Source organism: Mesoplodon densirostris, chromosome 14, assembly GCF_025265405.1.
Source record: "Mesoplodon densirostris isolate mMesDen1 chromosome 14, mMesDen1 primary haplotype, whole genome shotgun sequence".
NCBI classification, from domain to species: Eukaryota; Metazoa; Chordata; class Mammalia; order Artiodactyla; family Ziphiidae; genus Mesoplodon; species Mesoplodon densirostris.
In genome coordinates this window covers 88546046-88569514 of record NC_082674.1, presented here as the reverse complement: position 1 = coordinate 88569514, position 23469 = coordinate 88546046, and the positions used below count along the sequence as shown (strand labels likewise).

Here is a 23469-nt window from a genome sequence, read left to right as displayed (position 1 = left end):
CAGCTTTTGGTGGTCATAGACAAGTCATTGAACTGAGACAACTTTTTTTTTCTATGTCTATTTTTTAATTGACTTTACTGAGGCATAATTTTATAAAATGTACTCTTTAAAAGTATATAATTTGATGAATTTTGACAAATTCATACTCCCTTTTAACTAACACCACATCAAGATATAGAACATCGGGGCTTCCCTGGTGGCGCAGTGGTTGGGAGTCCACCTGCCGATGCAGGGGATACGGGTTTGTGCCCCGGTCCGGAAGGATCCCACATGCCACAGAGCGGCTGAGCCCGTGAGCCATGGCTGCTGAGCCTGCGCATCCGGAGCCTGTGCTCCGCAACGGGAGAAGCCACAACAGTGAGAGGCCCGTGTACCACACACACACAAAAAAAAAAAAAAAAAAGAAAAAAAAAAAGATATAGAACATTGGCTTCACTGCAAAGTTTCCCTTGGGGGTTCTTTTCAGTCAGTGTCTCCCACTTGCCCATTCCTAGCAACCACTAATTTGCTTTCAGTCACTCTAGAATAAATTTGCAATTCCTATAGTTACAGAAAAGGAATTATACAGTAACATAATTTTAGTTTCTTTTTTGCTGATCATGTTTTTAGATTCATCCATGTTGCAAATATTGTTGCAAGTATGTTCATTCCTTTTATTAATAGTATTTCATGACATGAATTTACCACAATTTATCCATTGATGTGTTGTTGGGCACTGGGTTGTTTCCAGTTTGGGGCTATTATGAGTCAAGTTACTATGAACATTCACGTTCAAGCCTTTGTGTGGACACATTTTCACTTCTGGGTAAATACCAAAGAGTGAAACTGCTGGGTATGGTAAGAATATATTTAACTTTTTAAGAAACTGCCAAACTCTTTTCCAAAGTGGTTATACTATTTTATACTCAGACTAGCAACATGTGAGGGTTCTAGTTCTGCATGTCTGACAACACTCGGTATTTAAAAATTTTAAGGTCTTTTAAATTTTAGTCATCTTATGGGTATGTAGTAGTATCTCATTATGTTTTTAATTTGCATTTCCCTGATGACTAATGATGTTGAGCATTTTTTCAAGTTTTTATTGGCCTTTCATATATCTTTTGTGAAGTGTGTTCAAATATGTCTCCTTAATTAGGTCGTCTCATAATTTTTGAGTTGGAGTTCTTCACATAATCTGGATACCAGTCTTCTGTCAGAACAATTTTTTTTCCATATATATTCCCACTGTGCTCAAGCCACAAGGTTCTTTGCTCTTTCTTAAATAGGCTAAGGCCATATCTGTCTCAGCCTTTGAACATTCTTTGTTGCCTGGAATGCTGCTCTTCAAATACACACAGAACTTGCTTCCAGACCTCCTCCAGTCACTGTTCAAATGGCCCTTTTTGGTGAGATCTTTCTTAACCATCCTATTAATGGTTATACCCACGGCCTGACATTACCTAATTTCCTCTGGTTTTTTCTCCATAGCATATATCCACACTATTTGTTATTTATTTTATTTATTTATTTTTTTGTGGTATGCGGGCCTCTCACTGCTGTGGCCTCTCCCGTTGCGGAGCACAGGCTCCGGACGCGCAGGCTTAGCGGCCATGGCTCACGGGCCCAGCCGCTCCGCGGCACGTGGGATCCTCCCGGACCGGGGCACGAACCCGTGTCCCCCGCATCGGCAGGCGGACTCTCAACCACTGCGCCACCAGGGAAGCCCTTACCTGTCTTTTTGTTTAAAGAAAAGTATTGACCAACATGAGCCCCAAGCATAAAAAGCATGGAAAATAATTCTCTACAGCCTGTTCAGCGGATTACCTCCTCTTTTAGAGGCTGATACACTTAAGGATGACAAGTCAAATTTGTGAGCCTGCTGGATGAAGAGGTTGATTCCATTAACGTACTGTCACCTCTCTCTGAAGTACCTCAGGTAGGTCGCCGACTGCATTCGGCTCCAGGAGATCCTTCCCCAGTGAGCGTACTCAGAACAAGAAGCAAACTGAATCCCACCTGCCTCGAAAAAGAACTGTTGAATCTCGAGCAGCGGAGACGTACGTAGAGCTCATTGGAGCCAATACTTTTCTTTGCACGGGAAGAAACTGAGGACGTCTCATCCAAGACCAAGGTGCTTAAGGACCGGGCGGAGACCCACACCGATCCCTCAGTTTCCGGCCCCGCCGGAGTCTCGCTTCCTCCCTCGCCGGAAGTGGCGGACGGAGCACCGGCTCTCCTTCGCGTCCGCTGATGCGATTCAAGCCGGGGAAGAAGGGTGTGCCGGAAGGGCGGAGAAGGGGCGCAGCCGAGGCCGATCTTCCGGAAGTTCAGCGCTTTGTTTCCGTGGGGAAGATATTACGAGACGAACAGGGACGCGACGGTGAGTCCTCGCCGAGCAAGAGCTGGCCGGGCGGGAACGGAAGACGCAGTCCCAGCACCCATTTTCTAGACAACGGATGTGATTCTTGGCGTCCTCGTTTATCGAGCGCCTCCCGAGGCCCGGCCCTAGGATGCAGCCCGGCAATGATCTGCTTAGTCTGTCCCTGATGTATTAGCTGACGATACATCATCCTGATAAGGCCGCGGCTCACCAAAGTTGTGACAGAGGAGCTCGTAGAACAGGGAGCTAGCCCTGGGTTCTGGGCGCGCTGGTAAATGGACTCTTACTGGCGAGTTGAAGGGAGGGAGGATTGCATCGGGGAACTGCCTGTCCTAGAGGGCGCGTGGGGGCGGGAGCTTGGTGACTTGAAGCTGAGAAGTCAAGTGCGGCGGTGGCGGAATGAGCGCGATCCGGGGAGGGGTGCGCTAGGAAGCCGACGAGGGAGGAAGGGCTCAGATCATAGAGTTTGGAATGCCCGTGGGTGGAGGTTGGATGATAGGAGGGCAGGAATTGTGAGGCGACCTTCTAGGAGGTCACAGATGTAGATGAGAGATGGTGGCCTACGGTGGTGGCAGTGGGTATAGGAGAGAATTGGAGCTGTCAAGATGATTAAAAATTGACAAGACTTTTGGATTAGATATGGGATTTGAACGAGAGATTAGTATCCAACGATGATTCGAAGCTTCTGACCTGAGTGAATTATATAAAACAAAACAAACCATTTTGACGTTTGCTAGGGGGCCTTTTTCCCCTAGTGTAAAAACAAAAACCACAAAAATTTTTTCCCTCCCTGGTTATATGTACTCATTATATTTTGAGTGCACACTGAAGAAAATTCAGTACACACAAAAATATTTTTTATAGAAAACAATAAAAATTACCTGCAATTCTGCTATCCAGGATGGCCTTATTTTGGTGCGCTCCTTTATGTTTTTGCTTTCTGTGCATCTTATTGTATAATTGGGTATACATTCTGTATCTGTTTTTTTTCCATTGGACGTTATCATGATAATAAAGGTTGAACTGCTGTGTGCTAGGACATTATTCACAAATTTTATTCTTTCCTGATTGTAACAGAAAAGATCAGATGTAATTCCAGCAAGTCAAGGGTAACTTTTTGTTGTATTTTTCTTTCAATATTTTTTCTTTTTGTGTACCTTTTAAAAAACCCACAATTTATGTCACATTTTGTGTTTTGTTTTCCAATCAGATGTGAAGTACTTAATGTTATTTATTGCTATATTTACACATCCTTAACTACTCTTCAAGACTAGTTTTTAGTGGTTGTTTAGTAAAAACCAATCCCCTGTTACTAGTTAGGTAGGTTTTCAACTTTTTACTCTTAGGATGATGAGAAGGACATCTTATTACATAAATCTTCAGGTTGCCAATTTATTAAGAAAAATGCTAGCAATGGAACTTCCTAGGTAAAAGGATAAAATGTACCTATAAAATTGCCTCACCCAAATATCTCATTGGGACTTTAATTGAAATTGTTTTAAAGATCAGATTTTTTCAGTGCTTAGTTTTTCCATTTCAAAGATAGATTATGTCTTTCCAGTTATTTGTCTTTTATGTCCTTTTCTTGTTAAATTTACGTCTATAAAGGGTCAGCATTATTATTTAAGAATTGTACCCTCGTGGCTAAATTCCCATATGTGAAATGAATATCTTTGAGTTGTGTCATACTTTCTTCTATAAGATTATTTTCTTTATATTTGTGTCTAGGTTCTGCTAAAATATAAATAAATGGTGAGATCAGAAAGCTAAAGAGACCAAATTAGAGTGAGGTTTCCTTAATGCTATAAGTAACCTGTGGTCTGAACAATTTCTGGTTTCTGCTACTAGTTGTCTGTTGGGAAGCTGCCCTTCTTCCATGCAGCAGAGCCTGCCTTATCCGCACAGCCAGGGGCCAGGTATCAACCTTGATCCTTTCCCAGGAATGGTAAAGGAAGCTAGAAACAGCTCAGCAGGGTTAGGAAGACAGTGTCTCATGAGAATGCCAAATGTTTTAGGGTGGATTTTTCTAGTTTAACAGTTCTACATCTCATTATTCAAGTTACTTTAATATATTTAATTGTTAGTAAGGATATTTGTTCGTTAGTGACTTACAGTTGTTAACTTTTGGTCTTTTGGTCTTGTGCAATAGAATCTTGCTTATCGATGAAATGCAGTTAACACATCAGCTGGACCTATTTCCTGAATACAGGGTGACCCTTCTGTTATTTAAAGATGTAAAAAATGCTGGAGACTTGAGAAAAAAGGCCATGGAAGGTGCCATTGATGGCTCATTAATAAATCCTACAGTGGTAAGTACTCGTGGGAGTGAGTGAACTATATGGGGAGTTTAAGAATATGATGATTTTTCATGACATTATAGGTTAGCCTAAAATTGTTATCTTCAGGTAAAAAGTTCTTGTCCAAGCTGTAGAGTGGAATCAGATTTGGCCAGCCTTGAATTTAACAGTGAATAGAAGCTGAAGTGCCAGGGCCTGCCCTTGGAGATGTGAAAGGTGGTCTAGCTCTGATGTGATGGCAGGTGCCTGGATCTCCATCTTCTCTTCTGAACTAGAAAATCTCTGTAAAGGAGACATTGCATAGTGGTAGAATCTGCAGGACTTAAATCCCAGATATGCCATTTTTTATGACTTTGAGCAGGTGGTAGCCAACCTTTATATAGTGCTTATTTGGTTCCTGGCATTGTTCTAAGTTCTTTACATATACCGCTAACTCACTTAATCTTCACAACAACCCTGTGAAGTAAGTATGGTGATTATCTGCTTCTACAGATAAAACACTAAGGAATTTGCCCAGGTTCCCTCCGTGGTAAGTGACAGAACTGGTATTCCAACTCATTCTTTGCCTTGGTTTCCTCATCTGTTGCATGTGAATAATGATACAGATATCATAGGGTAGTTTTGAGAAGTACAGAAAATGAAGGTAAAATGTTGAGAATATGGCCTTTCCCATAATAATAGCCCTCAATAAGTGTTGTTTTAAAACTTTCTACTATTTACCTAAGTTGCTTGCAGCTGTAAAATTCTGTGATTTTCTAAACACCGTAGGCCCTTGAGATTTTGAAAATTTTGAAAATGTAGTCCATAGGAATTGTGATGAAGTAAAACACCCTGACATTGGAGTTACCATGATATAGGGCATACGTCTTCAGAGTACTCCAGATTCTCTGTGTGTAATTCTTTTTGTTCTCTTTGGTAGATTGTCGATCCATTTCAGATACTTTTGGCAGCAAACAAAGCAGTTCACCTCTACAAACTGGGAAAAATGAAGACAAGAACTCTATTTACTGAAATTATTTTCAATCTTTCCCCAAATAACAATGTAATTAATATGGAATTTACTTACTTTATATCTTTTGACCTTGTCATGGTAGCCTTTGTACTCATTGTTGGGTTGGAGCCTGTTGTTAGTAACAAATGAAAATAATAGTGAAGAAAGAATGCTGGACAGAGAGTTGAGGTTTAGTATTGCCTCTTACTAGACAGATAAGCTTTGGAGTCACTTCACATATGAGTAAACTAAAGTTTAGCTAAATTAAGTGAGGATAGTTTTATTTGTCCTTCCTGTCCATATAGAGTCAGGAAGATCACTCTAAGTGATATTTAAATCTAATGATAAAAATTAGGCATGGATATTTGTGTGTTATCATGTGTATCTTTCATTCTCCCCATAAACTCTTTGAGGATAGAACCCATGTCTTTTCCATACACCAGAAGCCTGCCTGGGACCTAGAACAGCCCTTTAACACATGCTCACACACCCAGTGCATAGGAAGAGTTTGTGGTTTGAGATACTGATAGTAATAAATGTTATTGAGTTAAAAACATTCTCCATGGGGCACATTTGAAAAAAAAATGTAATTTTGCTGACGAAGTTTTAGTATTACTACTACTATGAACAACACAATCAAGTGCTGACATCAAGAGAAAAGTTAGGAAACCCATGGCATAGTTTAAAATACAGATGTTTGAAAAGTTTATAAAATGTGTGGTGATAGAATTCCCCAGTATCTGGGGGAAAACTACTGGGTAACTATTGTTTCTTTGAGATCACTGAAATAACTCAGGAGACTGTACAATTCATAAACATCTGTTGAGCTTGTCCGTGTTCCAGCTCTAGGGGCAGAAGAAACAAATATGTTTCTGAGGAAGGCAGATGAACAAAACAAAGTCCAAATGCCCTAAGATAATTGATGTAATGGGAACAATAATGCAAATCTGTGGGAACAAAGAAGCAATTCATTCTGTACGGAGGAAAGTGCAAGGGGAGTGACATTTGAACTGGACCTTGAAAGATGAGGGCACTCCAAGCAGAGGGCAAAGTGTGAGCCCAGGCAAAAAAGTATGAAATGATGGGAGCCCCAAACAGTCCCGACTGGCTAGAGGGCAGGAGTGCATGGCTAGAGGGTCACTTAGGTCCAGGGGGAGTGGGTGTTTGTGCGCCATGCCAAGTCCAGGCTTGAATCTATGGGAATGAGGTGCAGCTTTGAGCAGGGAGTACTCAAGAGGCAGAGCTGGTAGATATTAGGAAGGGATTGTTGAAAAACTGTAGACAGAGAAAACCATTAGGATATGAAAAATAAGAATCTGGCCAGGAAAGAGCACAAATGGGGAGAGATTTCAGATGTTGAAACTACTGGTTTTATTGTCTTTTTCTTCCCCCTTAGATTTCAGAGGCCTTGAAAAAATTTGGTATCTCGGCAAATGACACTTCAGTTCTGATTGCTTATATTGAAGAGGGAGAAAAACAAATAAATCAAGAATACCTAATATCTCAGGTAGAAGGTCATCAAGTTTCTCTCAAAAATCTCCCTGAAATAACAAATATTACGGAAGTCAAAAAGGTTTGTAAGCCTGTATTTTTAGAAAGAGCATGATAGATGTGGAATAATACTGTTTGCTTATTGAACACCAATGCTTCTATATATTTTTTTAACTTTTAAGAAAGGTTAATGTAATTAAAAGTTACTTGAAAAATAATTATAGATGCAAAGAATTGGAAATGCAGGTTTGTGTAACATAATTAAAAACTTAGTTGATGCATTCTTTTTTTATATATATAAATTTATTTATTTCTTTGTGGCTACGTTGGGTCTTTGTTGCTGCACACGGACTTTCTCTAGTTGCGGCAAGTGGGGGCTACTCTTCGTTGCAGTGCACAGGCTTCTCATTGTAGTGGCTTCTCTTGTTGCTGAGCACGGGCTCTAGGCATGCGGGCTTCAGTAGTTGTGGCACAAGGGCTCAGTAGTTGTGGCTCGTGGGCTTATTTGCTCAGCAGTATGTGGGATCTTCCTGTGCCAGGGCTCGAACCCGTGTCTCCTGCATTGGCAGGCGGATTCTTAACCACTGTGCCACCAGGGAAGCCCGATGCACTCTTTTTAAAAGAATAGATAATTTAAAATATCTATATCTTACGCAGTACATTTGAAATGTAAAATGTAGTATGAAGTTAATGTCTAGATGTATGCTTTTAAAACTGGTACAAATGTATTTCTATGTTTAGAGAGTCATCACCATAACTGCAATTGAAACTTTTGACGTAAGTGATGAATTGTCATCTACTTTCCATACTTTAATCACATTGTGATTTTACACCATTATCCCAATAATTAAGTAATAAATAAATTCACATATACATGCTCGTGTAATGAAAATTAGTAGTACATGAATACATCAGCATGTCATAATGTTTTATTTTTACAGATATATAAACTATCTTCACAAGAAGAAAGAATTGGGACATTATTGGATGGGATCATTTGTAGGATGTCAACAAAAGATGTTTTGTGAAATGACAGAAATATTAAAAATTTTCAACAATTATAAAAAACGTTCATTATTTTTTCCGGATTATAAAATCTATTATGTTTGTTGTAGAAAATTTTAAAGCACAGAATGGTAACAAAGGAAAAAAAATAAAACCATTCCTGATCCTATCTCTTAATATTTTAAAAGATAACCATGGTTACTATTATTTGTTACTGTCTTCTAGTCTTCTGTTTCTGTTCAAATATATTTTATTTTTATGTAAGTGGAATAATTGCAAACATTTATTGGGTGTCTACAATGTACTGAGTTCTTGTCTTCATGACTTTATATCCCTCAGTTCATATTCCTGCACTTACTTCTGGCTACTTCAGCATTGCTGTTCCAAGCTCCTGGTTCCAAGTTTTTACATGCAAGAATTCATTTAATTATCACAGCATCATATGAGGTAGATACTGTTAATACTCCCATTTTACACAAAGGCAACTAAAAGGTTGTAGAAGTAATAAATAACTTGCCCAAGGTTTTACAGCTAAAAGTCATGTTTTATAAATGCTTTGGGTTTTTTTTTTTCTATTTTGTCTTAAAATATGATTGTGTCAGTCAAGATAGAGTAGGTTAGGGGTCAGCAAACTTTTCTGTTAAGGACAAGGTAGTACGTATTTTCGTTTCTACAGGCCATATGGTGTCTGTCGCACCTACTCAGCTCTTGCTGTTGTAGTGCTGAAGCATCCACAGACAGTATATAAATGATACACACATTTTACTGTATCCCAGCAAAACTTTATTTACAAAAATAAGTGATGGGCAAGATTTGACCAGAGGGCAGTAGTTTCTGGACTCCTAGGTTAGATTAGGCTGTAATTTAGGGTCCCTAAAGCTCACTGGTTTCATACGACAAAAGTTTGTGTCTTGCTCACTCCACATAGCCACTGCGAATCAGTAGGAAGACTCATTGCAGTGACTCAGGAATCCAGTCAGCCAAAGGCTTTATGTCAGCATGTGCTCTGTGGGTCACTGCACAGCTGGAAGTCGTGCTGTGAGTTACATGGTGGCTCTTAAAGCTCCCATGTGGAAGTGACAGATATCACTTATCTCATGTTTCACTGTCCAGTCACATGGCCATGCCAACATCAAAAGGGGTGAGGGAGTGCGATCCTGCACCATGATAGAGAACGGAGAGGTAGAAATCCTTAGGGGACAAACATATTTCCATTGTGGTCATAAATAATAAGGTACCAAAGCACATCGTTAGCGTTTCTTGCATGTGCTGCGCTAAGCTCTTTCTATGCACTGCCTCATATAGTCCTCTCTACAACCCCAAGAGATTTTACCACCTTCAAGGAAGCAAATTTAGTCTCTAAACTCTATTTCAAAAAGTTTCAAACCTACAGAGCAACTGGAAATAATACAATGAACATCCATGTGACTTTCATGTGATTTCACTATTTGTTAACATTTTGCTACATTTGCTTGCTTTTCTGAAATATTTGAAAGTAAATTGCAGACCTCATGGCACTTCACCCTACATTGTGTTTAGTTGTCATGTCTCTTAGTCTCCTTTAATCTAGAACAATCTGTTTTTTTAAGATTTTTTTTGATGTGGACCATTTTTTATAAATATTCATAAGTATTTTTATTTTTTTAAATATTTATTTAATTTGGTTGTGCCGGGTCTTAGTTGCAGCTGGTGGGCTCCTTAGTTGTGGCACGCAGGCTCCTTAGTTGCAGCATGCCTGTGGGATCTAGTTCCCTGACCAGGGATCGAACCTGGGCCCCCTGCATTGGGAGCACAAAGTCTTAACCACTGTGTCACCAGGGAAGTGCCGATGTGGACCATTTTTAAGGTCTTTATTGAATTTGTTACAGTATTGCTTGTGTTTTATGTTTTGGCTTTTTGGCCACAAGGCATGTGGGATCTTAGCTCCCCGACCAGTGATCAGATATGCACCCCTTGCATTGGAAGGCAAAGTCTTAACCACTGGACCGCCAGGGAAGTCCCATAGAACAATCTTTCTTTCTTTCTGTTTTTTTTTTTTTAAGTGATGTTGACATTCTTTGACGAATACCCTAGATGTTTCAGAATTTCAGAATGAGTTTGTTCACGATTCGAGTCAGTTTAAAAATTTGGGGGAATGATAGTAGATAGATTTTGTGTCCTTCCAGTTGTATATTGTTGGGAGGCACATCACGTCAGCTGGCCTCATGATTGGTGATACAGTTTGGTCACTTCATGAAGGTGGTCCCCACCCCCTGCCAGACCTCTCCATTATGAAGGCATCTTTTCCCTGAAGCTTAGGGAGTCAAAGCTGCCCTAAAGCTCAAAGTGCTTGTGGTCAAAATGAAAACTCAGCTCTATCCGAGTGACCCCGATTCTATGCTCCTAACGACCCCATCACACCGCTTCTTCCCGTGCCGTCACTCAAACATGTTTTTATCAACGTGAAACATCACGCGTGTAATTCTATTTTTATACAATGACATTGCTTTCAATTTCTCACTTCGCTTTTGCAAATAAATCTCTGTACACATCTCTTTCTTTAGGATAGCTTCCCTGAAGTGGAGTTATTAGGGAAGAGGATATGAATTTTTTAATACCAGAAAGGTGCCATTTTGCACTTGTAATTGGCACAAGTGTGCCCGTCTCAGCAGACTCGCCAACAATGCCTTTTAACTTTTCAACATTTTCACCATTTTGAGTTGTCAGACTACTGGTGAAGTTGAACTGTTTATGAGTTTGTTATGAAGACTGTTTTGAAAGTGTTATAAATAGTTATTTCTGTAACTATTTATAATGCTTTCAACTCTTTGTGAGCCTTTGCGTGAAGAAGAAAAAAGAAAAAGTAACGCCATTTCCTGGGGAAGACAGTAACGTAAGCGCCACGAGCTTTTTCTCTAAAAAAATTGATGCAGTTTAGGAACAATGTTCTTTGTTCCTAAATTAACCAGGTTGCTTCAGAGCCTAAAGGCTCCCCAGCAAAAGCAAGCTGTAATTATAGGGACTTTGGTGCTGTCAGAGAAGGGATGCAGTTTGGTAGGACACCCTTATCTGGCTCCTTAGTCAAGGGTTACATATTAAAGTAAAAAGCCAGCTGTCTCCGGGATAAGGTGAGGGAAGGGGGCTCTGTTACCACGGCGATCATTGCTGCTCCCCATCCCCCCAGCCTTGGGAACAACTAAGGCTGTAACTGCAGTGAAGTGGTCTTTAATCCCCTATTCCCCTCCCCACCACACACAAGAACTGCTCCCAAGCCCTGCACCTTCTCTTTAGAAGGAGCCTCACGGCTCCCAGGCTATTTCAGGCCTCCTGCTGCCATTCTCATTCTGCTTTTCCCCTTGATGACCTTTCCACTTGTCTGCACACTACAGTAGTCAATTCCTCTGCTCTGGAACCTGTGCTGGGGTTGCAGCTGCTTCCCTGCTCCCGGCTTTGTTTTGCTGACTGACGTGCCATCTGTACTCCATGTTACAATATTGAGTAAAGCACAGCTCTCTAGGTTGATTGGGCGCAATGAGCAAAGTTTGTATTCATCAAATCTGCCTGTTCTTGTTTTCATAATCCTCTGTGCCAGTAGTCTTCCACTGTTCCCTCCAGGTCACCTTACACCTTTCTCCACTCTTCTCTCTGCCCTGGAGGCTGACTTACCATGTACCAGCAAGAGGTCCTCCCTTCCCCTTGGCTTCTACTTGGGTTTGGCCAGTGTGTGTGATGGGGGGAGGCTAGCAGGAGAACGAGGCCAGGGGATTTATTCTCCGGGCCCCTCCCTGCAAGGACCCCTAGGCTGGCTTTTGCCCTGAACCTCTCAGGGCGGTCGGCGCTACTCAACTCCTGGGTCAGGCTCCTGTCACCTCTCCCTCCGCCTCGCTTCAGGCCTCTGAGCAATAACACGCCTGGTTCCCCTCTACCCATCCACACCTTCATAATTAGGCCCTTTGGTGATCTATATCTGTACAATCAGCTCGAGTTATCCTAATTTGAGTGCTGATACCATCTCCCTTTTGCTAAATTTGTTAAAAGGTTAAGTTAGGTTAGATTAGAAACATTTCTGTAGAGCTGAATCATTGTTCTAGGATTTCTGAACATCCTGCCAAGGACTTATTAGTCCACTTTCTTTCCCCTTGAAATAATTTGCTGTTATTTCCTCTCATTCGTCTCTTTTAAGTTACGAGTTCTCAGTGGGAAAGCAGGGCATTGACCTGAGGCTAGGTTATTGGGAGCCCCGATGAGAGATCAGGGGAGATGATGTTCTTTCCAGGACATTTTCCTTTTCTTTCGGAGGCTTGTAAAACACTATGAGTCTTGATTGTCTACCTTCCATTTCATTGGCCCATTTCTGGACTGAGCTGGTCTATTAGGCAAGTGTTCTTCATAAATGCAAGCATGGGATTTCATTGACATGCTGCTCTCAAGTCCCACAACTCTGGGAATAACAGTGATTCCAAAAATATAATTACCTATTATAATCAGGCTCCTATAGGCAATAGAAAAATAAAATAATTTATCCAGTTACTTGTAACTGTTTAATTAACTGTAATAAGTTAACAGTTACTTGTTAAGCAAGTAACAAATTAAGAGTGATATAAGTGCTTAATGAGAAGTGCAAAGGCTTCAAAGAGGGAGCAGATACAAGATCCATCTGCTTGGGAGGGGTCAGAAGTCTTGATGGAGAAGGTAGCACTAAACTGGATCTTGAAGAGTGAACAGAGCCTTAGTCACATATTGGAATTTGGTCAAGTATGGTCTGACCGCTGGTGATAGGGGCGTAATGAGGCTTGGAGGTGAATCTTGCATCCCAGCAGACAGAACTGGTTCTCCTGGAATACAGTGCTTTACACTACTTAATAATTCACTTGTCAGACAGCTGCCTGTTGGGGTCAGCATGTGGTACTGAAAAAGCAAAATGTTCAGGCTTTCAAGTCAGAGCTGCCAAGGTTTGGGTCCCACCCTGCCATGTTCTATGGTGTTGTGGGTTGGATATCTCAGGTTTGTGGGCTTCGGTTTCCCATTTGTAAAACTGAAACAATATCTTAGCTCTTAGGTTGCTGCCAATATCAAATAGTACATCATAGGAAAAGTGCTTTCTCACAGTGCCAGGCATCTAATATCTCAGTGAATAACAGCTGTCTGTCCTTCTCTGTATGTACCTGCATAGTGCTGAGGCAGATAGTAAAACCAAATAAGACTCACTGCTGGTGGGAAAGTAAAACTCTGGACAACAGTTTGGCAGTTCCTCAAAATGTTAAAATAGAGTTACCATATGACCCGGCAATTCCACTCCTAGGTATATACCAAAGGAATTGAAAACAGGTGTTGAAACAACCACTTGTACAGAATGTTCATAGCAGCACTATTCACAATAGCCAAGAGGTGGAAACAATTAAAGCGTCCATCAATGGATAACTGGATGAACAAATGTGGTCTATCCATACCATGCAACATTATTCAGCCATGAAAAGCAATGAAGTATTGATACATGCTAGGACATGGGTTCACTTTGAGAACAAAAGTGAAAGAGGCTGAACATAAAAGTTCACATATTACGTGTTTCCATTTAAATGAAACATCAAGAATAGGTAAATCCATAGAGACAGAAAGCAGGTTATTGGTTGCCAGGGGCTCAGGAGCGGTGGAAATAGGGAGTGACTACCTACTGACCAACAGGTCTCCTTTTGGGGTAAAGAAAATGCTTTGGAACTAGATAGAGGTGGTAGTTACACAACATTGTGAATGTACTAAATGCCACTGAATTGTACACATTTAAATGGTTAATTAAAAATAAAATAATAGAATAAAATAACACACCTGCCTTACCCTTAGGAGTTCACAATCTTAACTGGGTCTCTTTAGACTCTTAAGAGTTGGCTGAGGGAACTTCCCTGGTGGTCCAGTGGTTAAGAATCCACCTTCCAATGCAGGGGACACGGGTTCGACCCCTGGTCAGGGAACTAAGATCCCACATGCCGTGGGGCAACTAAGTCTGCACCACAACTACTGAGCCTGTGCACCACAGCTGGAGAGAAACCAGTGTGCTGCAACAAAAGATCCCACGTGCCGCAACTAAGACCCGATGCAGCCAAAAATAAATACATATTAAAAAAAAAGAGTTGGCTGAGGCACATTTGCAGCAACATGGATGGACCTAGAGATTATCATGCTAAGTGAAGTCAGAAAGAGAAAGACAAACACCATATGATATCACTTATATGTGGAATCTAAAATATGACACAAATGAACTCATCTACAAAACAGAAACAGACTCACAGACATAGAGAACAGACTTGTGGTTGCTAAGGGGGAGGGGGTGTGGGGCAGGGATGGACTGGGAGTTGGGGATGGGCAGATGCAAACTATTATATATAGGATGGATAAACAACAAGGTCCTAATGTATAGCACAGGGAACTATATACGATATTCTATGATAAACCATAATGGAAAAAAATCTGGAAAAGAATGTACATATATGTATAACTGAATCACTTTGCTGCACAGCAGAAATTAACACATTGTAAATCAACTATAGTTCAATAACATAAATTAAAAAAAAATAAAGAAGAAGTTGGCTGCGGCAGAGACAGGTAGATTCCCAAGCCTCAGTTTCATCATCTGCATGCAGGGCCAAGAGTCTGGAATGTGCTGAGACTTCCAGACTTCATTTCTTACACAGAAAATTACCCGTAATTCCTCTATCCAGAGACAAATGCTGCCAATGTTTGGTGTAACCATTCAGACTTTTCTCTCTGCATGCTTGTGTGTATTAATTACTTTTGTTATATTTTTCCAAAAATGAATGAAAACATATTGTGTTATAACCTTTATAGCTTGGTGCTATATTTTGACAATTATTTTTCATGTCCATAAGTCCTCCTCATTATTCATGGCTATGAGGAAGGTTGAAAAGCTTGAATGTAAACCAAGGCCACTGGGTGTTGAGGAAGCCACAGAAGCCGGTGTTGAGAATACAGGAAAGAGAGGGCAGGGACAGGTCAAGGACCTCTGGCCCCCCAGCTTGACTGTTAGGTTTCTGACTGGTTAGTATCAGACAGACTCATTAGGGATTCTCAGCTGAACTTTGGAGCCTTCTGTTCTCTTTCGATTCTTAGTTCAAGTTTTGCTTAACATTTAAAAAAATATTAAAATGTACTGAAGACAATGTAACATACCCATGGCTCACCACCCTGCCTTCATGTTAGTTAAACCCTTGTGGCCTTTCTGCGTGCCAAAGATCTGGAGCCTCAGCAGTCTCCATCACCAGCCCTGGATTCCAGCTGCCAGGATGGCACCTTTGGGGTGGTCATGATCTTTCTCTCCAAGTCTGGTCTCTCTCCAGCGTCTTCCTAGATGCTCTTGCCAGAAATCTGGCTGTCATCTCTGACCACTTCTTCATCCTCAGATCATCAACTCCTGACATTTCTGCCCCCAAAGTGCACCTCCAAGTGGGCCAGGTCACACCCATGGCCCAACTCTGGTCCAAGTCACTGCTTTCTCTCATAGGACCCCTGCTAGCCTAGATGGCTCCTTTGTGAACATAGAACAGGCACCCCCTTCACAAAGACACAACCTATTGGAAACACAGTTCAGTGAGCAGCGACACCTTTGAGCAAATAAGAAAAAGGTGCCTTTTCCTTTGGTCAGACTCAGCTCTGTGCCAGGTCTCATGGATTTTAGTTCCCACTAGCCTTCTTGGGCGAGGTGCCCTTTTACAGTGAGCAGCCTGCATATCTGTATCTGGAGGCCCGTTTTTTGCCTGGAATGCTGTGCTAGCCTCTGGGGGCAGGGGGATATATGCTTCCATTCCTGGTTCTTCCAATCCATTTTCCACATGTAGCCAGAGTAATAGACAAACACCACACGCCCCACCCCTACCCCTGGTTATGTTACTCCCCAGCTAAAAGCATAGCAATGGCCTCCTGGTGTTCTTGGAATAGAGTCCAAACTTCCTAACCTGGATGATAGGCCCTGCATGGCCAGGTCCCTGCTGCCCTCATCCAGCTGTGAAGCACCTTGTGTGCTGAGCCAGGGGACTTGGACTCTGGTCTGTGTTGACAGAGCACAGGGTGAGGGGCAAATTCCCCAGGGTCATAGCAGCTGTGTGGAGGGGCTGAGGGTGGGCATCAGAGAGCACCAAGGTGCTGGGTGAACTCCCACGGTATGCGGTGTAGGCCGTCCACAAGGGCAAGGACTCCTGAGCTGTTCCAGACCCTGTGTACCCCTTCCAGGCTAATTCCCCAGTGACCAGAGAGTGCAGAATGGACTCCCTGCTCCATCATCGCCCAGCTACTTGAGCCTGGGATTTATGATGAACAATTATCCAGGAGCTGGCCAATAAGGTGCCATGCAGGACCTGGTCCCTGGCAGTGGAGCGTGCCCTTGCCGTCTCTCCTGGATGCCAGGTGGAGTCTGAGGGCAGTGGCTTCCCTGGACACTCAAGGCTCTTGTGGTAGCAGGTGAGAGGCTATGGGTGGAAGGACAGTGTTCTTAGGTGTGGCCTGGAGCTCTGGAACCTCCTCTGGCTCTCAAGGCTGGTCTATTTTTGGTGTTTGGCTCTTATGCCACCTCAACAGCCTGAAAATTTGCAAACAAGTGGGAAGAAGCTTTTGTTGAAACTTGGAAACACAGGACTACCGCAGTGTATGGTCCCTGGGAGAGGGACACATGCTTGGCTGCTGCATGGTGCCACCCCAATGTATGGAGAAGCTGAGAGAGCCAGGGAAAGGGGAAAGAGGGAGAGGGGAGGGTACTTCATAACCAGAGATTTGTATATGTTATTTTTTTAAATCCTCTAAACAACTTCAGAAGGCAGGTTCTTAGAGAAGATTATGTAACATGCCCAAGGTCATGCATGGAGACAGGATCAAATGCAGACCTTTCTGCTGACTTTACACCTTCTCCCAGTGGTTGTGGCCTATTTCCTCTTGGGTAGAAGCAGAAAGACACATCCTTGAGCAGGGTCATCCCCGGTTCTGGGGGGTGGGAGGATAAGCCACTCACATGGCTTCTTCTCTCTCCCCCAGGTCTGCCAGGAAGTCATACAGGGACTCCTACCTCTCTCTTGAACTTTGAGATCCAAACACAGAAGTCTTCCATGGCTCCTTATCAAATCCACAAATAACAGGAAAATTATCGCAGATGGGTTGTGGGCTTGTTCTCCAAGGTGATGACCGAGCACCTTCCCACCACTTTCCACCACATCCTAAAGCTGCTCTGAACCCTTGTGCTCTTGCTCACTGGGGCCCCTTGCCCTATTTCTGGTCTCTGGCTCCTGGGTCCTGGACTTCGTGGCCAGCCTCGCCCTCCTTGCCGGCCTGAGGTTTCTTGCTGAACACCCCTGGATCCAGTTTGAGGTCATGTCTTTGCACACAGACATGTCTGTCATCACCAAATCTTCTTCAGTGAGAGTGGCTCCTGCTTCTGAGTGGTTGAGTCTGAGGGGTAGGTGGTGGGCATGGTGGGAGCACTGCCCATTAAGAAGCCCACTCTGTGGAATGAGCAGTTGCAGCTGCTTCACCTACGTGTGGCCCTGGAGCACCGTGGTCAGGGGATAAGTGAAAGCCCTGGTCAAGACTGTCCGAGTCTACGTGGCACCAGGGCTACAGCGAAGTGGTCCTCAGCACCAGCACACTGCAGTACTCTGCCTGGCCCTTTACCAGCGCCTCGGCTTCTGGAAGATGGGCTAGTTTTTCTTCTCCACAAGCTATAGGCTAGGTGCTGTCCCTACAATTCAACTTATCTACCGTCTCCCCTTTGCTCAGGTCTCTCAGGCACTGGAGCAGGGAGGGGGCCTACGATCTGTGTCGTTGTGGATTAGTTAGGAGGGGTCGGCTCTGCTGCAGTAATAAGCAAGCCCTTAAGTCTCACTGCGACGGCACAGGAAAAGCTTACTGCTTGTTCACATTGGAACCCAGTGGCCTTGGTGGTGGGGTGGCTCTGCTTCATTCAGTTTTTTGGGGTTGCTACTGTTTCACTTATCTAGTGCCACGAGAATGTTGCATAAAAAACCACCACAAAATAATGATAAACATTTTTTTAGCTCATGAGTCTGTGGGCCGGCAGCTTAGGCTGAGCTCAGCTGGGCCGCCCCTTAATTCTCCAGGTGTCATGCCCTGCCTCTTCAGTGAGAGGAAATGCGAAGTCACGTGGAAAGGGTGTGGAGCAGGAGTGTGAGAAGAATCCACGTGAGAAGGATCAAGGCCATCAATCTGCTATGGCCCCCAAGGTCTCTGCTGAAAGGTAAGAAGGCAGCCAGGGACAGAGTGTGGGGTTTGACATGGACTAGACCTAGAAGTGGCACAACCCACACCCCACTGGTCAGGACCAGGTCATGATTTAAATCAAGCTTCTGTTGCCTCTTGAGTTGTGTCTACTAAAGGCTAATGGCCCCGAAGGAAGCTGGAATGAGGCAAGGAGGTGGCTCTGGACCCAAGGCACCTGTGTCTGCTGAGAGTCTCTGGGCCCACCTGATGGCTACCCTAACCAGACACAGTCTGACACCAAGTCAACAAAAGGGCTCTCACCGTGTTATGCTGCATTTCTTTTCCTTGACTGGTGCTTTTAGATGGAAGTTCCCCACATACCTCAGGGAGACACTGCATAGCTCCCTGCACCTCTACAGATGGGAAATAAATAACCCTCTGCTGTTTGCTTTACTATGAGTCAATCAGAAGTTATTTTCTATAAAAACACAAACAAAAAGGGACTTACTCTTGCCTAGAATTAAGATAATACCATTGTAACAAACATCCCTGTGGGCAAGGCCACTGTGGAGAAAGTATTGCTCCTAAACCTAATCTTAGTCATCATTCTACCCAAGACTCTTTAGAAGGTTACTACTTCTAAATTACACATGGACCACAAGATAAGTTTTATTAAACCAGACTCATAAAAGTAAGGATTGTGCTCCTCCAGGCTGATAAAATATAATTCCAAGGCTCTGAGGAAAATACTCTTATATCAGTTCCAAGGAACTTTTCTCCCCAAGAGTTGATTGGTTACTTTTGTGGAAGAAAAGAAAGGCAGGAAAGAAGTTAGATACTCTTTTGCCACTAGAGGCAGACAGCCACTCCTCACCCCAGACATGTTGCTGAAGAGACCAGCGTTGTTCTCCCCAAATCTTGTTTGTCTTTCCCAGCTACAGAAACTATGGTAATTATATAAAAAATACTTCCTGAACTGTTTAGGGAAGATGATCTGTAGTCTATTATAGTTTATACAGAAATATAATACTAATATAATCCTAATAGACTAATCCATCCATCAGTTCACAAACACACAAGCACAATAAGAGGCCTGGCCTTGTGATGCTGACACACCAGACAGGCCATGTAGTGCCTGGGGCGTCCCCACTTGAGGGAGCCCAGCCTGAGCTGTGGTATGCACTCCAGAAGCAGCTCTCCAATCCCACATCGGTCTGGTATGAGCTCGTCTCTTGGTTTCTGACTTTCAGAGTCCTCTGGGGGTGAAGTGAGGGGGTTGGGAAAGAAATGAGAACACTGAAGGATCTGGACCTTCAGGCATAGTAGCCCATCTGCTTTCTCAAGGAATTAATTGGTAGCAAGTCCCCTGGCCTGTGAGGTCCTTGGACTTGCAGTACCACTGATTCTACTGGGGCTGTGGGCAGGAAATGGTAGTGGCTTCAAGGTTCTGAGTACCCAAACTCCCAACTTGTATGCTACACTTGGACATTTTCCAATTTATTTAAAAAGTTCTAGTGGTACACAACTCACCCATAAGGGGCATAAAACTATCATTTGGGACTCTCGATGAAAACTCATCAGTTCTGAAAGATGTGGGCATTTCCAGCATGGCATCTAAACTGACACCCAAGTATGAAATTTGGTTTCATTCCAAATGTATGCCTGGAAGGTGCCTTATTTATTTATTAAACAATTTAAAAACTTTAAAACAATTTTTTGTTTTGGCCGTGCCGTGCAGCATGTGGGAGCTTAGTTCTCTGGCCAGGGATCAAACCTGTGCCCCCTGCAGTGGAAGCATTGAGTCTTAACCACTGGACTACCACGGAAGTCCCTGGAAGATGCCTTTTTTAGATTTGCCTTTCTAGATTTTCAGATTTGAAGTCTAGTTACAGGTGCTTTTATCTTCTAAATTTTAGTAGTGGTACAATGCGTTATGAGCTTAAGTTCACTTTCCAAATGTGGTTAAGTCAAACAGGTCAGATGTGTTTTTCTCAATTTCTGTTTCCCCTGATAAATCTCATCAATCTTGCTCTAGGACTGACTGACCCTTTTATATAGCTGGGCTCGCAGCTGGTATGACTTACATTCTAATCTCCTCTTTTCCTCTTCTCTCTTTTTCTGTACTTCTGGAAGCTGTTCATAAATCCTTAGAAATGGCACCAATGGAAAGACAGAAAGCAGTGAGGTCACCTGACCACAGGGGAACACGATCGTTCCTCCCCACATCTCCCTAAGCTCTACTGCTCTCCAGGCACTCAGTCCCTCAGACAGGCTGTGGGTCTGTTGTGTGCCCAGCTTCCTGTTAGACACTTGGACGCAAAGAACCCTGGCCTAGAGTGCTCATGATCTGAAAAGGGATACAGATAAAGACATAATAAAATCCTGCTAATAGTGGTTACTTATGGGAAAGAAGTGGAATAAGGGGTGGAGATGAACTTCTTTTCACTCTATATGGAAAAATGTAATGTTTCAATATAAGATAATGACTTTGTATTACTACAATTTTTTTTTTTTTGGTACGTGGCTCTCTCACTGTTGTGGCCTCTCCTGTTGCGGGGCACAGGCTCTGGACGCGTAGGCTCAGCAGCCATGGCTCACGGGCCTAGCTGCTCCACAGCAAGTGGGATCCTCCTGGACCAGGGCACGAACCCGTGTCCCCTGCATCGGCAGGCGGACTCTCAACCACTGCTCCACCAGGGAAGCCCTTGACATAATTATTTTGAATTTGGATAGTGGTGATGGTTGCACAGCATTGTGAATGTATTTAATGTCACTGACATATACTTGAAAATGGTTGAAATACTAAATTTTGTTTTATGTATATTTTACCATAATAAAAAAAAAGATGAACGAACAGCATAAACCAGAATTAGGTAAGATGATAGAACTCAGGACAGAATTCAAAATAAAAGAAAAAAATTCAGAAAAGCCGACTAAATTTAAAATAATACAAGAGTGGGGACTTCCCTGGTTGTCCAGTGGTTAAGAATCTGCCTTCCAACGCAGGGGATGCAGGTTCGATCCCTGGTTGAGGAGCTGAGATCCCACATGCCGCAGGGCAACTAAGCCCGCACGCCGCAACTACTGAGCCCACGTGCTGTGGAGCCCACGCGCCACAACTAGAGGGCCCACGAGCCGCAAGGAAGAGCCCACGCACTGCAACGAAGAGCCCACGTGCTGCAACTAATACCTAACACCTCCAAAAATAAATAAATTAAACAGAATAATACAGGTGAATGAACATTATGGATAATGCCTTAAGAGAAACAAACAAGGAAAGGAAAATGTTTTTTAAATCAAAAAAGATAAAAAGAATTTTAGAGAAATGGAAAACATAAAAGATAGGCAAAAAAGAGTCAGGACAGCTCTGAAAAGAGTAATGTAAGTACGTATAAGAATCTATTATACCATAAAAGTGACATTTCAAATCCGTGGGACAGATGAGTCAATAAATTGTGATACATCCATGTTGAGGTATAAATAGTTCTCTGGAAGGATCCACAGCATGGCAAAAGCAGATGCCTCTGAGGAGGGAAACGTGTGGCTGGGGAACGTGGGGAAAAGGGTGAGTTTTCATTGAATACCCTTGTGTACCTTTTCTAATGTTCTGTCATGTGAATTTATTACCTCTGAAGGTCGCCTGAGTTCAAACCCCAGTTCCGCAAATTACTAGCTCTTAATCTTGGGCAAACTCTTCACACTCTCCAAGCCTCTTTATCTGTGAAATAAGGTCAGTAACTTAGCCTGGTGCTGCCTGGCACAGAATCAACTGTCAATAAATGGAGATTATTAGTGTAAAAAACCGAAATGCCCATCAATGGATGAATGGATATTTTAAATGTGGTGTATATGTGAAATATTACACAGTCATAAAAAGCAATGAAGTACTGACACATGCTATGACATGGACAAACTTGAAAACATTATGCTAAGTGAAAGAAGCCCCACACAGTGGTCACAGTTGTATTATTTCATGAAATGTCCAGAAAAGGCAAAACCATAGCGACAGAAAGGAAATGAATGGTTGCAGGGACTGAAGGAGGAGGGGATGAAGAGGGCCTGCTGATGGTTACGGGGCTTCTTTTTGGGGTGATGAAAACGTGATGGGTTAGATGACGGTGATGGTTGCATAGGCTTGAGAATGTACGAAATGAATTTGCAGTTTCAGGAGGTAAATTTTATGGCATGTGAATGACATCTCAAAAAATTAATCTTGAAAATGAAAATTGCCAGTTTTCCCATGGTCACTATCCACGATCCACTGTCTCCAGCTCTCCGTTCTCCCCACGTCATTCCTTTTCACGCCCACCCCCTGCCGCTCTCTCCCCTCCTCACTCCCTCGAGCAGCCCCACGAGGCCTCCCAGGGAGCCCCTGAACCGCTGGGCGCCTGCGTCCTGTGGCTGTTGGAGCGGCTGCCCCGTGCACGTACCCCCACCGCTCTCACCCGTGAGAGTGGACGCTTCCATCGGATTTTTCTCGTGCATTTCAGTTGATGGTGATGTTTAGAGAGGGTGGCACGCGCCCTGGTCAGTGGAGGAAGCCCCTCAAGTTAATATTTAGGCCTGTCCAGAAGTTTGGGCTCGTCCACCAGTAACCTCAGGATGCTGTGCTCTGAAAGCCAGGTTGGACGCCTGCAGGAACTTGCAAATACTGAGGACTTCAGAGGCATTTGGGCCTCAAATTGAGGCCTTGCACCTCCACATGCGATGTGACCTCAGCCCTTTGCTGCACCTCTCTAAGTGAAGTGGCACAGGAATACTGGCCTTGCCTGTCGTTGCCAGGACTAAGTGAATAGTGCATTAGCTGCCCTGGTGCTTAGGTGTTGAGTACATGGTGATTCGCATACCAGGCCCTATTGGTGGGCCTCCTGAGGCAGCACTTCCCTTGGCTCTGCCCCTGTCGTCAGCTGCCCCTAGGATAACTCTGAGCCCTAGCCACCTCTCTGGTAGGTTTCCCTATTCCCCCACTATAATCACACCTGCGTAAGGCAACTCAAACCTTTCAGAGATGTGTCTGGAACCCCTTGTTTTCTTAAATACCTATGTGGTGGTTGTGAGACTTAAGGCCAACCTCCCCAAGAGACTTTTTCTATTTCTTCTAGTAAACCTAGGCTCACCTTCCGTCATCTTCAGCT

General features: G+C 43.2%; 1 protein-coding gene and 1 pseudogene across 2 annotated transcripts; both read left to right on the top strand.

The window, feature by feature from the left end:
• The first annotated feature begins 2253 nt into the window (after positions 1–2253).
• On the top strand, positions 2254–8236 carry LOC132502172 (EKC/KEOPS complex subunit TPRKB). Of its 2 annotated transcripts, none has more exons than XM_060118004.1 (5): positions 2254–2359; positions 4509–4668; positions 5576–5698; positions 7044–7220; positions 8080–8236. In XM_060118004.1, exons 2-5 carry the CDS (start codon positions 4528–4530, stop codon positions 8164–8166), a joined length of 528 nt encoding a protein of 175 aa, XP_059973987.1. In that variant the 5' UTR covers positions 2254–2359; positions 4509–4527; the 3' UTR covers positions 8167–8236. The 2 variants fall into 2 exon arrangements, with proteins under 2 accessions (XP_059973987.1, XP_059973986.1); XM_060118003.1 differs by lacking the exon at positions 2254–2359 and adding an exon at positions 2366–2630 and having other exon boundaries at positions 8080–8234.
• Positions 8237–17226: 8990 nt separating this feature from the next.
• On the top strand, positions 17227–17818 carry LOC132501444 (putative N-acetyltransferase 8B; annotated as a pseudogene).
• Positions 17819–23469: the final 5651 nt, after the last annotated feature.